This window comes from Chelmon rostratus, chromosome 1, assembly GCF_017976325.1.
Source record: "Chelmon rostratus isolate fCheRos1 chromosome 1, fCheRos1.pri, whole genome shotgun sequence".
NCBI classification, from domain to species: Eukaryota; Metazoa; Chordata; class Actinopteri; order Chaetodontiformes; family Chaetodontidae; genus Chelmon; species Chelmon rostratus.
Window position 1 is genome coordinate 28515321 of NC_055658.1, and position 16185 is coordinate 28531505.

A 16185-nucleotide genomic window follows, 5' to 3' on the forward strand; every position below is an offset into this window, starting at 1 on the left:
GGTAGCTGTTGTTGTGGACCTGAAAACAGCCACTGACAGATGTGAAATGCCTTTGAGCAAGGTACAAATCTGCTAGCAGTTCAGCAACTGACTGAATAAACATTATCAAATCTCAATCACTATTACTCTTAATCTCAAATGTTGCCTGACATGCACTAAAACCCTGTGGGCCATTTTTTCCATTAAATGCACCTGTTACAGTACTCTACTGTGTGTAGTAAAGCCATGGTAGCGCTGTGTCCTGTATAGTACTTTCACTTGTTGAAGGATAATCTCCTCTGGTCCAGCACAGAGCCTCAAACCATAGCTGTAATCCAGTATAATCCTAATGCGATGGGCTACATTGATACCATGTGCTATTTTTGATCAGAGGGATCTCAAACTGTCTCATACTGACTGCGGTTTGCAGCTCATATTAAAGGTATACCATGCAGGAAATGTCAGTTAGTGTTAGTAAACACAATATTCACACTTGGGCCCTCCTCCCTGCCACAGTGCCACCAGGAGCACACTGCTTGTACGTACACTGTAAGCTACCATTGTAGGAACGTTGCATGCGCTATCATAGAAAAGCTGATACTTTAGCAAGCTAACAAAACTAACTGGCGGCACCTACCTGTCCAACAAAAAATAGGCCAGCTCTGCATCAGTCTTCATCCCCATCCTCTCCCGTCAGTGTTCGCCAGTGGGTGAAAGCCAGCCCCAGGTTTCGCTTTCGTTTTGGGATGAGCTTTGTCCGTTTGGCACTTCACCTCGCTGGATTTGCATTTTATCTGCACAGTGCTAGGCATTTTCACAGCTTCCTCTTGGGAGCGTGCTGCTAACATGCCGCTAATAGTCTGGCACCTGGTCACTACCTGTTTATATAGTGCTGACCTCAGCTGCTCTTATCCACTGGGGCTTCACACCCACTGGCCAAAGGTTGCAGCCCAGAAACACCCTGATCACAGCAAAATAAGAAGAAAATACAGGCAGATGGCAGACCACAGATACGTACACCACCACTCACTTCTAGTGGGTCATACATGACGAGAGAAGGATTACTGTTGTATGAGTCTGTACATTGTTTTTTTTAGGAAAATCCTGCAGAGTATGGCTTCAACGAATGATGAAGAACATGAAGTGGGCTCTGACCGTCTGCAGCCTTGATTGTCTGTTCACTTGTATTTTCTGTGTGTGTGAACGCGGCAGGTGCGAGTATGGGAGATCCCAGAGGACGGTCTGAGGCGCAACATGACGGAGGCAGTGCTGGAGCTGTACGGCCACAGCAGACGGGTGGGTCTGATCGAGTGGCACCCCACCAGCAGCGGCATCCTCTTCAGCGCTGGCTACGACTACAAGGTGCCACATCAGTACCTCCAAACACAACAAGATGGAATCAACACAGTGTTTAGTGTCAGCATGATGAGCACTAATGATTTAACTACTATTAAATGCAGGTTAAAGAAAAATAGTCCCTCTTAGATTTAGATTTTGTTGATTTGTGTCATTTAGGTGTACTGTTAGATGGTTAAAGTACTTTTTTGAGATGCTAATCCATCAAGTGATCTACTGCACACAATTTGGTTAGGTGGTGTTTCAATTTCCATTCACATGCTCCCAATATAATCACATCATCCATTCACGCACTGCCGCCATCTAACAACCCCACCCTAACAATCCTTCCTTACTGTGTCAGATCCTGATCTGGAACCTGGAGATCGGCGAGCCAGTGAAAATGATCGACTGCCACACTGACGTCATCCTCAGCATGTCCTTCAACACAGACGGCAGCCTGCTGGCCACCAGCTGCAAAGACAAGAAGCTGCGTGTCATCGAGCCACGCTCCGGGGTAGTCCTTCAGGTGAGAGGGTGGAGGCGGGTGCTTTGAGGGAGCAACTGAGGAAGTTGCACTTTTTGGCCGTACACTATTTCAGATCTGAATGCTAATAATAATAATCATGATAATGATATGATTCACCTCTGCTGAGCCTCTCATTTACTCCATGAATTAAAATTTCTAGTATCCACATATTAGTGTCTGACAAGTCCATTGTATGGCCAGAAGTATGTGGACACTTTGGTCTGCAGCTGTTCTTAATGGTTTGGGCTAGGCTCCTTAGTTCAAATTTAGGAAATCTTAATGGCACTGCACATACTGATATTTTAATTACCAACTTTTTGAGAAAAGTCTGACGACGGCAGAATCCCATTTCAACACAACAATGCCCCTCCGCACAAAGTGAGGTCCATACAGAAGTTATTTTTCCACTTTGGTGCAGAAGAGCTTGACAGGCCTGCACAGAACCCTGACCTCAGTCTCATCACACATTTGGGATGAGCTGGATCTCCAACAAGCCAGGCCTTATCGCCCAATATCCATATCGAATATGTTTGATCTCAGTAATGCTTTTGTGCTGAATGGGAGAAAATCCTGCAGTTGGCTTCCAAAAACTTCAGAGGAGAAGTGTGTGGCAGCGTATTAATGTTCATGGTTTTGAAATGAAATGTTTAATAATCACATAATGTGTTTTGGTCGTACTGTCTCTGTTTAGTTCTTCAGCAGGTCTTGAGCCCGTTGGGACCATTACAGCTCCATGGGATTCTACTTTCAAAGCCAACATTTTTATTGAATACATTTGCATTCACAGACTGCAGTTTACTTAATATTTAAAACATATACTTATTGCTGTTAAATAAAACCGCATAATGCCGAATGTGGTTCACACCTCTGTGATGATCTTACTGCCTTTTCACCATGAAATGGTTTCTGATTAGACCCATGTGATGCACCCCTGCTGCACCAAGCGGAGGTGATCAAGACCAGGAAGCAGAATGAAGAGAGTAGGCAGGAAGAGAAAAATCATTAAAATGTTTTGCACCTGAAATACAAATTTCCTTTGGAATATATTGAAGGGATCTCCATTATAGAGGATATGCCACCTGGGTGGTCCCCTGCTTTAAATAATCTTAAAAATGTTCTAATGTAGCTCAGTTTGAGTTGTCACAACCTTTCTTTGTATTGTCACAACCATGTAATAGTCACAAGAATAAAGCCTCGCTCTGTGTTTGTGTCCACCAGCAAGCCAGTTGTAAGAATCACCGTGTAAACCGAGTAGTGTTCCTGGGCAACATGAAGCGACTGCTCACCACAGGGGTCTCTCGCTGGAACACCCGGCAGATCGCTCTCTGGGATCAGGTTAGACGACACCTCCATATGGCTCTTGCCTGTAATGCCAGAGAGGGCGGAGCAAGTGTGTGTGTTTAATTCCCTGTGTGTGTTGCTCTTGCTAGGAGGATTTGTCCATGCCAATTAAGGAGGAGGACATAGACGGCCTCTCAGGACTGTTGTTTCCCTTCTATGATGCTGACACACACATGTTGTACCTGGCAGGCAAGGTCAGCACTGACCTTTACTGGGTCACAACACAAATTATTGTTATTATGATTGTATGTATGACTTATAATTCCCAGAGTTACTAAATTCAGATACAAATTTAACTCATTTAGGCACATATTTCACCTATGAAGTCTACAGAATGAACAAAAATGTACAGTACATTGAGATTTTCATTTTTATGTAGCGTAATGAAAAGATGTTTGTACACTGATGGTAACAGGTACGTAGAAAGATCTAACAGATTAATGAGCTACGAAGGTCAGTGATGCCCTCTTTGAGGTTGCATGCATACACACATACTGTACATATAGTACATACATGCATACTGTACAGACATATATTCTCTACAAACAGACACAATTTTGCAGTAATAAATCAATAATCAAGAGAACTGAACAATGATTGAAAACATAATTAAATATTTGCATGCCATTAATTTGATTATCGAGAAACAGGAAGTGCCTCATAAATAAATAAAACAAATGGGTCAGAGTCAAAACAGTATGAGATACATTTAGATAGATAGATAAGAATTTATTAATCTTACAATGGAGAAATTCACCATTACAGAAGCTCTTTAGAACACACAAGGGGGGGGGGGGTGGGGGGGGGGGGGGTTACAAATAGTGTGGAACGTGCAAATAAGAACAATATAATTGTGCAAATAGGTAACAATAAAAAGAATTTAAAAATAAAAAAATAAGGTATCCTATGTACAATGAAAAAAAATAGATTAGCTTAGCTAAGTTTGATGTATCAGTGTCAAATATATATATAATTATTTTATGCTTTATATTTGACGCCAGGCTATCGTTCACTGGCCGTGAGTCACGTCCACGTCAGATGCCTGAATGCTAGAACGCGACAGTGTATCAATGTTCATGGTTTCTGTAAATCAGAACAGACTGCAGAATGACATTCACGCTATGAAAGTTATTGTTAAAGTATTTTAGAACCAACAAGCATTAAAATGAGACATGGTTGAATTGTTCGACTGTAATGTGACGTCCACATTCTGGTGCCCTGACAGGGGGACGGCAATATCCGTTACTTTGAGATTACCACAGAGAAGCCGTACTTACAATATCTAATGGAGTTCCGGTCCCCGGCCCCACAGAAAGGACTGGGTAAGTCATTTGTTGATCAGCGATATATGAGAGCAGAAGGAGAGATCCTAGCCACTTCATTATCAGTCTTTAGAGATGGGACGATAGGATAGATCACAGTGGCGATGGGCTCGGCCTCAATTCTGCTCTAAAAGTGGTGCTGCATGGCTGAGAGGATCAAATTCATTTAAGACAAAAAGGCAGATGGATTGAAATATTCCCTCTGTGTAGTTTTATGAGCTTCACAAACTTGTCCAGTGCTGCCATATTGCAGCGGTTGATGAGACTCCAGTTTGTCATCAGTGCTGACCCTTACTGGGTCGCAGCAAGGAAATTATTGTTATTATGACTACATGTATGACTTTTAATTCTCAGATTTACCAAATTTTACTTATTTTTGTATATTGTAGCAGATTGATGTGACTCCAATTAGCTATGAATTCTGGGAAGCCATTTCATTTCATGTGTCACCACACGCCTCTGCTCTTGTCTGCAGGTGTGATGCCAAAGCACGGGCTGGATGTGGGAGCTTGTGAGGTGTACCGCTTCTACAAGCTCGTCACCCTGAAGGGTTTGATTGAGCCCATTTCAATGATTGTGCCAAGAAGGGTGAGTGAGGGAATGAAATAACGTAATTAACTGGTTCTGCTGGGTTCTCTCATTGATGTGTGTAAAGAATCTTTTCAAACCCACACAGAGAGATTACATTTTATGCTTTCAGACAAAGAAATCTTGTCTCTGTAATACGACCCCTTTTCTCCCTATCTGCATTGCCAAATCTAATCAGTAAAATGAGAATGTATGTGGTGTTTCCTGGTTTGCAGTCAGACACGTACCAGGAGGACATCTACCCCATGACAGCAGGGACAGAGCCCGCGTTGTCGGCCAGCGAGTGGCTGAGCGGCATTAATAGAGGTAATGATGCTCCTTTGGTGGTTTACAAAACAACACTGTAACAGAGGCCACTTTTTAAACACCTCAGTAGACACAGACTATGTTAGCTACAGTAAAGCTGTGCCTTTATTTCAGTTTGTTCTTCGTTGCCAACTCTCTCACACTGAACATATGGTTTGTATTGTCACCACCATGGTGCAAACTCCCACAGATATTTCCTTTTAATCAAGATCACACAACTTGAACCAGCCTCTGATTTGCATTTTTACTGGTTCTTTGAATTACAACATCAGCCAGTTGAACATTAAATCCAGGAGGAAGGTAAGTGGGAGGTAGGAAGTGTATTTTTTGTCTTTTCATAACCTCCGTTCTTCATGGTCTGTCTTCTCCTAACAACAGTATTCCTCATAAAAGTGAGCATTATCTTCTCCAGTTAAGTTACATCATTTAATGCTTGTCAACCTTTAGAATCCCATGAAGGCATTTAATGAGAAAAACTCCAGATTTTAGTGTGAGGACCAGTTTGTAGATGACGAAAAGACTTGCTCATATGGATGTCCACATGCTGAAAGGCTGTCACAATTCTAGTAGTTGGTCACACCAAGTAGAAGACCATGTGGAGCAGTAGTAGAGTCCCTGTGGCGATCTGTGAAGGACTTAAGGCACTTTGTGCTTTATGTTGGTTTTCACATGCTCAGGAGTGTTTTTGCTCCTTTGTGCAAACAGACCCAGTCCTGATGTCCCTGAAGGACGGTTACCACCGGCCAAACCAGTTAGTGTTCAAAGCCCCGGTGAAGGAGAAGAAGAGCGTGGTCGTGAATGGCATCGACCTTCTGGAGAATGTACCACCCAGGACAGAGAACGAGGTACGTGAGGAACTGATGCTGGGAATCACTGCTTTTCCAATATTATAGAAGGATCTAATAAAACGAGTTGGAGAAAAGGCTTTTCAGGAGTCAGAGCATTACAGCTAATAATGCATAAATGATGGGGTCGTGGTATCGACAGTAAGGAACAGTATTTGTTTTGTCCACATTATGTCCTGTTTCTCGGACTGTTTTCACCTGTGGACCCAACAAAGAGGGGCTCTTACAGCTTTCTGCTTTTTCCAAACTCCACATGAGCTGAGCTGATTGGTCCAGATTGGGTGGAGAAATTGATTTAGTAAAAGTGAAAAGATAAAAGCAGCCCTGTAAACAGCCAGTGACTTTGAATTACTGAATTCTTTTGCTAAACTAACAGACTAATTGACTTAAATCCCTTGGAAACAGCAGGTGACGAAAGAATCTCACCCCAAAGTCAATTTCTGTAGCTGTTCTAGAGCTTTTGTAAGTATGTTGTTAAATATAATTCATCAGTGACAAAATAAAGCAATGAGCCCCAAGAGGCCGTGGTTTACAGTGATTATAGAACAGCTAAGGAGTGTTGTTAGGCACCACACAGAGCCTCATGTGGCTTATTTCTTGGTATAAAATACACACAGAGCAACAAAAAAACTAATAATCCTTATTCCACAAAGTAATGTAGTTCTTCAGCGACATTCAGCAGAATGGTTGCCGAGCAACACAGACGCAGTGGAAGGCATGTTAAGGGATTAAGGTGATTATTAACGTTCATCTGGATAGTGACATGAAGTGTGCGGTTGTTGAAGTAGTGTTCAGTCATGTTAGCGCTCCTCTTTGCTGGTACAGGTGTGTTTGACTCTGGACAGGTGCATTTTAACTGCAAGGCCAGGAGCAAGGATGTCTCCTCTCATTGCATTAAGTAAACCACTGGCTCCACCTTCCGTGTTTTTCACAGTAGCATAAATGTGATGGAGAGCCTGGTTTGGCTGCATTTTGTTGATTTAAAATCAGATCTTTCTCAGCCCACCAGGTCTGGAAACAGTGAACGGATCACAAAGTCTGTCCTGGCTTTCTTTCTTGACTTTTCCAGCTCTTTTCCAGCATATCCAATTTCCTTCCTTTTCTATCCTGTCCATCTCTTGCCACCACACATCCGTCGCATCCCACCCAGGAAATCAAAATTCACAACAAACTCCGACATATTGATGTTTTGAACTGTAAGTTGACGTGTGCTTGTTCCATGCATGAGTTTTTGTTTTTCTGCACGTAGCTCCTGCGGATGTTCTTCCGGCAGCAGGACGAGTTGCGGCGGCTGAAGGAGGAGCTGACCACCAAGGACGTGCGAATACGCCAGCTGGAACTGGAGCTCAACAACCTGAAGAACGTTAGCCCCAACAACGTGTGACCTCTCAGCCTCCTGAACTGGCAAAGCTGCTTCCTTTGCCCCCAGTTCTGACCTCCAATAAGCTTCTTAGCCCTCCCACCCCTCTTTTTTGATATATCACATTATATCATAACATCATTCCTTCAGCCCTGCATAGCGCACACAATAACATGATAACTGTTGGATAATGTCGTAACTGGTGCAATTAGTGGACTTATTGTAATAATGGCAAAATGTGATAAGCAATGGAGGCGAGGCAGTGTGTTCATGGATTGCCACCTTAAAGTGAAATCAATAGGGAAGGGTTGAGATCCATCAGTTGAGGTATTATCTATGTTTTTACAACTTAATATTCTTGATCTAGCGCACTCTCAGGTGTTGTGATCAGTTTTTGCTGCCAGACTTCCTGTGTGTGTTTGTCTCACTCTTCCTCGTCATGCTCATGGCGGTACATTGATCACCACGCAGAGGAGCCCCTACACTCATCCTCCTGTACTGACCAAACCATCGCCTAGTTTTCATTTTTTGCTGAGGCAAAACTAGAGGATCAAAAGACTGTCACTGGCTCCTGTTTTTCTTCCCCAAGGCCTTAGACCCTGCTGCACACACAGATTGCAGCGAGCTGCAGCCTCCTCTCAAAATGGCCGACGTGAAGTGGTTTTGCACCCGACAGACGAGACGCGCTGTTGCAGACGTGGATCGTGTTTTTCCACAGGGCTGCTTTCCCGTAACTTCTTTCACCCGCAGATGTTGTTGGCTGTAAATTTACTTCACAATACTGACCAATAGCTGCATAAATGCATTTTTTCTTCCCGAGGAAACTGGATAGTTCACTCACTCACAGTATTTTCATTTGAATAGTGGGAAAGCAGCAGGGGAGACGTGGATCCAGAAGAGGTGGACTTGCGTATCCACTCGAGTGTAGTCTCATGGGAAGCTTTGCTGGCTGTTATTGGTTTTTAGGGCTAATTTTGAGGATGGGGGTTAATGTATATTTGCTTCTATTTATTTGTCACATTTTACCTTTTTAGCTAATAACAGGTATATTTGTTAATCCCATTGTTTTTGTATGATGCGGCTGCGCAAGTAATGATTGTGATGCTTGATAGATTTTGCTGAATGTTTCTGGTTGAAATGGTGCAAGATTTGTGTGAACCTGTACCCGAAACGGTATTAGTTCTTTGACTCCAATAACATAACTTCAGATAAGGTATAAAAATGTATTCTTGCATCTTCCTAACAGTGCAGAAAACTGTAATAATAATCATCCTTTTACATTTAAACTATGTCACTATTACTGAATTGTGTTTACCTGTAGATGTGTAGTTCTGCTCCAGAGACTCCAGGTCATCTGCCTCTCCTTCTGCACTTGAACCATGAGCAGACTGAGTTCAGATGCCTCTGTTTTACCATTGAACTGTTTTCTTGCCTGCAGGCTGAAATCTAAGAGAAATGGGCACTGGAATAATATTTGATTGGTTCTTTATGCCAGCCAGGTTCAAGCAGTTACCAAAAAGGTCCTGTTTAACATGCCATGTGTCTTTTCATTCTGCCCAAATCACACCCAGCTTTGTTTCATTAATGATCCTGCTCTCGGTGGACTAAGAAAAGGAAAAAGATGAATTGGCTGCATGCATAGCAAGGATGGATTTTGTACCCGCAGAAAGTAAAAAGTAAGTTAAGGACTGAAGGTCACAAGTCTTCCCTGATCACATCATAGTGGGAACTTAAAGGGTCCAGAGCATCAGAACCTGTTTAATGTAGACTTGAACCACTGTCACATTAATGGTTAATGCTTTTTGCAGGAAAAATAAAAGGCTACAGTGAAAGTAGACAGTGGGGAAAGGATCCACCTCAGAGGGATGAGCTACAGTGGAGAGACAGGTGAAGCTGCAGCTGGAGTGATGCTGTCAGGGCCTCTCGTGTACAGTAGGTGTGCCGAGGACTAAAATCAACCATTTAACAGGACAGTAACAGGACTTTTATGCTTTTAAATTGACTGAAACTCTGTTTGTACACTAAACTTGATTTTCTTTTTGGGACACGAGTAAACCCCATCTTATCTTAGATTAGCTTAGTTTGGTCTATGGTAGTACTGTAAGTCTTCAAGATAGAGTTGACAGTATCTCATCTGAAAAATGATCAGTTTTCCACGTGCTGGGAAAAAAAAAAATCACCCAACCTGATGGCCCAAAACCGGAATTCTGTACACACTTTTCCATTTGACTTGATGTTGTACAAGGACCACAACAATTCAAAACGTATATAAAAGGGATTTATTGAAGTGAATGGGAGGGAAAAAGAAACAAATTTGGCTGATGACAGTGGATTTAACATAGAGTGAAAAATCACTGAGGTAGGCCAATTTGACCATTACGTATAATAATGAAAACAAAGTCCAAATAACTGACCGTTTTCCAGAGTTCACACTTTGAAACAATAAATTTTCAATGCACATAAGTTGCGGTTGTAACCTCCATTTATATCAAGTACTTCTCTACACTACCACCACAAATTCAAACATTGCCACCTGTGTGCCACAGAAAAGAACATGGAAAAAGCAATGATGAGCTCTGATGTTGAACGTTTCTATTTATGGAAAGATTATGCATACAAAGTTATGTTCAAATTCAAGAAATTTCACACTGCGTATTTTAGATAAAGCAGCATACATATTTAATATCTTATTACAATTCATAGTTTCACCTCAGTTGTCTGTTCAATGTCTGCCGTCATCAAAGAGAATACAAAAAAATAGATTTGGTCATTATTTACAAGAACACGTAATTTCCGAACTATCAAAGCTGAGGGTTTAAGGAGGAGGAGCGGCTTTGACAAGGGCAGACATTTTTTTGCTATGATTTAAAAATATGCCCTGTGAGGGTCACACTGTGCATGTTCAGACAGAAGTTTCACACCAGGACAGCAGAGAGTATTGGCATACTGGTGACACTACAAATACATAACTTACATTTAAAAAAACAAAACAAACAAAAGTACAATGCAAAAATAAGTTTAAGACGAGGAGAGGACAGCCATACATGAAATCCAGTATTTGACTTTAAAATGTATTAGACATGCACTCTTTTTTTGTTTCATTTTGTTTTTTCTTTTGAAGGGGGGGGGGGTCTTAAAATACATGAGTCATCAGAAACTGGTCTTACACAAACGGTGAGAAAACAAAAACATTTCTTAAAAAGGTTTTTCTTTGCTATTATCTGATATTACAAAATCGGTGTCCACAAAGCAGTTAAAAGTGGACCGTAGACTGGAACACGGGACCATCAAAGGTACAGAAATTTAACTTATTTGTCCAGACAACCCCGTCTACCTGACTGGCCAATAACAAAAACCACTCCTACTGCAATATGAAACTGGGGGAAAAGTACATGGGGCTGTTGGGAAGTGACTGGGAGATACAAGTTTAAAACAGTTCACAACTTAGCTTCAAGAGGACTCTCAATCATCTTCATCCTCCTCCCCCTCTTCATCCAGTTCCCTTTTTCTCTTCTGACCTCGCTCTTCTTCTAGAAAATAAGAGTCACATTTAGAGACACGAACGCCAGAATCTAGCAAATAGTGTGTAAAACTTCTCTTTCAGGTTTCTTGCGTCACGACGGCAGCAACGCTGGCTCAAACTGTTCGCGGGTTTCACGTTACAAGACGAATTTGCATCGCTTTGTGATGGACAATAAAGATTTTCTGAATCAGCTGAGTCCCAAATCTGTACTATGTGCTACAACCCCGATTCCAGAAAAGTTGGTGGAAAAAGTCAATAAGTGTTCCTGAGCCCGTGCAGTAACATTCTTTATCCAATCATGTGTTCAAAGTGTTGAACCTCGCTCCATCCCCGCTGTGAACCACTGAGTCTTTCCAGGATGCTCCTTTCATACCCAATCATGATTCTCTCACCTGTTACCAATCAACCCGTTTACCTGTGGAATGTTCCAAACAGGTGTTTTTGGAGCGTTCCACATCTTTCCCAGTCTTTAGTTGCTCCTGTCCAGACTGGTTTGAAACGTGTTGCTGCATCAAATTCGGAATAATCAGATATTCACAAAAACCAATGAAGCTAATGAGGTCAATCATTAAATATTTTGTCTTTGTGCTGTTTTCAATTGAGTAGATCAGCTCAATAAGGATTAGCAAATTGCCACATTCTGTTTTATTTATGTTTTACGCACCATCTTCAACTTCTGTGTAATCAGGGTTGTGTTTTTATACTGGAAAAGTAATCTCAACACTTAAAAAACAAAAACAAAACAATAACACTATTCTACCACAATGCACAAATGAAATGGATGGAGCTTCCCGCAGCTGGAAATATTAATACGAACGGTGGACGGTGGTGAAGCCGCTTCAGGAACGCTTCAGAAGACAAAAGTCATTTTGGAAAACCACTTTTCTGTCTCTTTGTTACGTTTAATTGGCAGCATCATTCTATTTGATAGCTTTTGTACGGCACATTTTATCGAATTATTTCCTGTTTGTAGAAAAACACTAACAAATCCCCCCCCCTTCAGTTGGGAAGAGAAAATCCTTCCAAATGAGTTTAATGTGACTGTTCTGCTGATGATGCTCAGCGGTTGGTGGCGACATGCAAAGAAGCAGCATGTTAGTTCACAAACTTGGATGTAAGAAATATGCAACTGAAAATATTTTAAAAACTCTGCATTCAGTGTGTTTGTGAGGCCTCAAAAACACACACTGTGTGTTATGATGACTAACAAGTAATGTGCAAAACACAAGTTTGTTTCCAAGGAAACTCCACAGGGCACCTTTACGTATGTTGATTCCTGCATACACGGAGCATGTTGTATGAAATTGGGAGACAGCTCCTGAGTTAAAGTCAGCCACTCACCCTCATCGTCCTCATCGTCAACCTCTCTGTCATTCAAATCTTCCTCCTCTTCCTCCTTTTTTGAAAAGACGACACAAAGTTGGTGTGCATATTTCAGACTGAACATTTTTTTACAATTACTGAATGAAAAATGTATTTATCCTCCTCCCACCTCTCCACTGAGGTCCTCCTCTTCCTCTTCTTCATTCTCCTCTTCATCCTCCTCTCCCTCTTCCTCCTCCTCGTCTCCTGGTGCTGCGTCTTCATCATACTCCTCCTCATCTACATCTGGGTGAAAGCAGTTGGTGGTTATTTATTAGCCAAATGTCCAAACGCCTCCTTTAAGAGAGGCTAGGAAGGACACAGCTCTCTGGCCACCGCCTCAAACTTACCATCTTCATCTTCCTCATCATCATCCAGGCCCTCTGCGTAAACCTCGGCGTCTGAATCTGGTGCCTCTTTGTCGTCTTTGTCGTACCCGTCCAGGTACGTGAGCTGGGGTAGTAGCTTGAACACGTTGTCTCTGTATTCGTTCAGGTTTGTCACTTCACAGTTGAACAGATCTAGACTTTTCAGGGTCCCCAATTCTTTCTGTCAAAAGAAAAGTCCAGCGTGATGAATAATACAGCCAGCTGCTTTGTACACTGTGCTTTTTTTTACCCGAGTATTTTCACTCACCAATGGTTCTATTGTGCTGAGGTCTTTAATCTTGTTGCCACTGAGGTTGAGATGTGTGAGGTTGGGGCATTTCTCTGCCAGAACTTCCAACCCTCCTGAGATCCTGTTATCGCTGAGTTCAAGCTGTTGACCAATTAAACAATCAAAATATGCAAAACCTCAAAGTCGACGACTGGTTTTATGTAGGTAAACACTCACCTTTTTGAGTTTATTTAGCTTCGGCAAGTGGGCAACTGTCGTCAGTCCAACGTTGATTGTGCTTAGAAACTCCAGCTCCTCAAATTCGTCTGTTAGACCCTCGATCTTGCCTTCATTTGAGCGACAGTTGTCTAGCACAAGTTCTTTGACCTGTAGAACAAACGGACACATTTAAAAACAGCTCAACATACACAGAACACAAAGTATGTTCATTTCAGGATGGTGCTCTTCCAGTTCAAATGACGTCTAGCTCTTATTCCGACTGAGGCTGAATGTGACTTATTACAAGTCACTTTGGACAAACCGGTCTGCCAAGTAAACAGACTAAAAATGCCATATTTGTCACATTAAATAGGTTTATTTGTTTTTGCGAAGCTACTGCTCACTTCAAGCACTTTTCCTGACTAGGCTTCATAATTTAATGCAAATTAAGTGTTAATTTAAGGAGCAAGGTAACAAATGATTCACACTAATTCAACCTTGAAATCTTATCTGCAGTCAAAGCGGCTTACAGTACATTTACTCAAGTACTTTGTACTTCTACTCCACCTATACAAAATAAATAATCAGCTTTTAAAACATAATCTATATATATATATATTAAATACAGCCCGGCAGTATATATAGTAGTTAAATTTGGCTCCACGTTGACCAGAAATATCATTAAAATGCTGCTTGCATTGGATTAATAATCCAATAATGTGTATAAAACATTATGTTGCATGAGTAGTTTTGTTTTTTAATCAATAATACTTCTGTAATAAGTAAGGGAGTTTTTTATCGTGTATTTCTTATTTTACGTAACTAAAGGATCTATACTTCTCCCACCAGTTTTTATAGAGTCATAAAACTGATTTAACTCCACTTTTAATTATAAAAAAGTAACCCGAATCGAATAGGTAATAAATTGATTTATATTTTAGCCACGTTGCTGTACGATGAGCGTATTTTGGGTCGGCGCATTGATATTTAAATAGTCTGAAATGCGGTCACAGGTGCGCTGTTATCGGATATTTTAGCGCGGCGTGAACGTGACTCAGCCAATCAGCACTCAGGACCGGAACTATAAAAAAACACTGTACATCAATAATCCGTGTCCAGCGCACAGTTCAGCGCTGTAAGTATCGCGATGCATCCATTACTTAACATCACATTAGCTTTTCCAGTCGAAACAGACGTAGCGCGGCGGTTTGCGGGCGTTTATCTCCGCCGGTGACCGAGTTAAAAACGGTGAGAGGTGTGTGTGAAGGGCTGAGAGCGGCGCAGAGGCACACTAGTCCAAACAAGTCGGAGTGAAGCAGACCTACGAGTCGTGCACAGGGTCATTTGTGAGTAGGAGGGGCGGCTGAGGCAGATTAGATCGCTGCCAGGCAAACGTTTCATTGTTGCTTGCGCTAAACAGTCGCCGATTGGATTGATGGCGCGTTTAGACTTCTGTTAACGCGAAGGTATGATGAACCGCTCGTCATTTGTGTCGCATCGACGGGATATTCGGTGTGTTTCCAGTTGCCTTTGTTTCTCAGTAAAATGGCGGCTTGTCCTAGTTCTGGAGAACTGGAGCAACAACGCGGCGTCTCATCGTGTTTCTCGCCCTCTCGTCCAAAACCAGCCTCGATGAGACCGCTGATTGAACGCCCAGCGGTTGTAAACGATGCGGGCGGGTTTTTTTGTGTCTGTGTCTCGGTGTGTTCGCCCAGGCTGCTGCCTGGTGACGGTCCATGCTAGCGCCGCTTTCTCTCGGCCATCTGTGCGCACCGAGGCTCCGGTCGTCGGCTGCACGGGCTGCGGGCTCGCCGGTGCGCGCTGCTCCGCGTCTCAATGCACGTCCTGCAGAAATAAACGACTTAAACCGGACAGTCGGAGCAGCCGGAGGCGCAGGATGCAACCGCGAGGCGACAATTCGAGGCTGTGATCTTTATGCATCATTGATAATGTCATGACTTTGAGTATCCGCATCCTGAACGCGCCAAGCGCACGGCTTAAAATGTTCAGGTGGACGCATTTCCCGGCCAGCGCGTGCAGATAGCGCACCAAGCAGCGAGTAAATAACAATAACTCGGCTTTTAAACGAGAGGGGCTGCGTTCCGAGATCAAAAGTTACAAATATGGCTCCTCGCACCGCTTGCCTTGTTTATACCGCTGGCGTAAAAAGCCGTGCTGCATTCTCAACCCGCACAGGAAAAACGTGATGCTGGAGCCGCACAAAAGTTGAAGCAGCGTACCTGCGGCACCTGCCAACCGCGAGCGTGTTCGCAACAATGTGACCCGACGCCCCCATCATCTTTTAACTTGTAGGAAACTTTGCGTCTCCACGCCAAGACCATCACACGAAAGGCTCTCCATTAGCTGAGTGAGAAACATGAACCGAGCGAGACGTGAGGCCAACTTACGTCTGACGGAGTGCGGTTCCGCAACTCCAGGTGAATTCTTTTCTTCATGTCCATCCTGGATCAGCGCACCCGCGATATGATACACACTTTTAATAATTACTGCAAATGCAACTAGCAGCTCTGGAGCAGACTGCTGTTGTTCATTCAAACTTGATCCGCTCGGTGGGCGGGAGCACGCCTCGGGATTGTCGTCACCGCCGACCAATGGCAGGCGCCGAATAAAGAGGGAACGGATTTACAGACACGCGGGCCAATGAAGCCGCCCTCTTGCAACTGGGTGGGGTTTTGTTGTCGAAGTTTGGTTGTTTTGTTAACTTAAGTTTACATGGGTTAATGTAACGCTTTAATGTTTGACGCCGACTCCGAGGATGCCACATGTTTGCCAGTGTGTGATTGTCACTAGCACATCTCCACCTTAGCCGAAGCTTTATTTAAAGGCGGTGTTCATGCAGAGCTCCTGATTTTATTCTT

The 16185-nt window shown here is 42.8% G+C and overlaps 2 protein-coding genes across 5 annotated transcripts in view; one reads left to right on the forward strand and one right to left on the reverse strand.

Annotated features, from left to right (window-relative positions):
* Positions 1-11299, forward strand: part of coro2ba (coronin, actin binding protein, 2Ba) — a 47728-nt gene extending 36429 nt beyond the window's left edge. For 2 of the 3 annotated variants that reach the window (XM_041937504.1, XM_041937516.1), the window contains exons 4-12: positions 1192-1341; positions 1679-1843; positions 3062-3178; positions 3274-3378; positions 4410-4506; positions 4982-5094; positions 5310-5400; positions 6106-6245; positions 7495-11299. In XM_041937504.1, the coding sequence (XP_041793438.1) occupies positions 1192-1341; positions 1679-1843; positions 3062-3178; positions 3274-3378; positions 4410-4506; positions 4982-5094; positions 5310-5400; positions 6106-6245; positions 7495-7629 (1113 nt within the window). In that variant the 3' untranslated portion in view covers positions 7630-11299. The remainder of the gene's footprint in view (positions 1-1191; positions 1342-1678; positions 1844-3061; positions 3179-3273; positions 3379-4409; positions 4507-4981; positions 5095-5309; positions 5401-6105; positions 6246-7494) is intronic. The other variant, XR_006006853.1, reaches the window with a different exon arrangement.
* anp32a (acidic (leucine-rich) nuclear phosphoprotein 32 family, member A) lies at positions 9868-15868 on the reverse strand. Of its 2 annotated transcripts, none has more exons than XM_041937616.1 (7): positions 15715-15868; positions 13325-13474; positions 13127-13249; positions 12841-13039; positions 12621-12736; positions 12470-12524; positions 9868-11132 (listed from the first exon to the last, which is right to left on the reverse strand). In XM_041937616.1, exons 1-7 carry the CDS (start codon positions 15766-15768, stop codon positions 11068-11070), a joined length of 762 nt encoding a protein of 253 aa, XP_041793550.1. In that variant the 5' UTR covers positions 15769-15868; the 3' UTR covers positions 9868-11067. The 2 variants fall into 2 exon arrangements, with proteins under 2 accessions (XP_041793550.1, XP_041793541.1); XM_041937607.1 differs by having other exon boundaries at positions 9868-11135.
* Positions 15869-16185: the final 317 nt, after the last annotated feature.

Coding starts and splice junctions, on each gene's coding strand:
- anp32a (XM_041937607.1), bottom strand. CDS start 15,768: ATGGACATGAAGAAAAGAATTCACCTGGAGTTGCGGAACCGCACTCCG. Junction 13,040..13,126: donor TCAGCACAATAGAACCATTG/GTGAGTGAAAAT, acceptor TTCTTTTGACAG/AAAGAATTGGGGACCCTGAA. Junction 11,136..12,469: donor TGACGATGAGGACGATGAGG/GTGAGTGGCTGA, acceptor CTTATTTTCTAG/AAGAAGAGCGAGGTCAGAAG.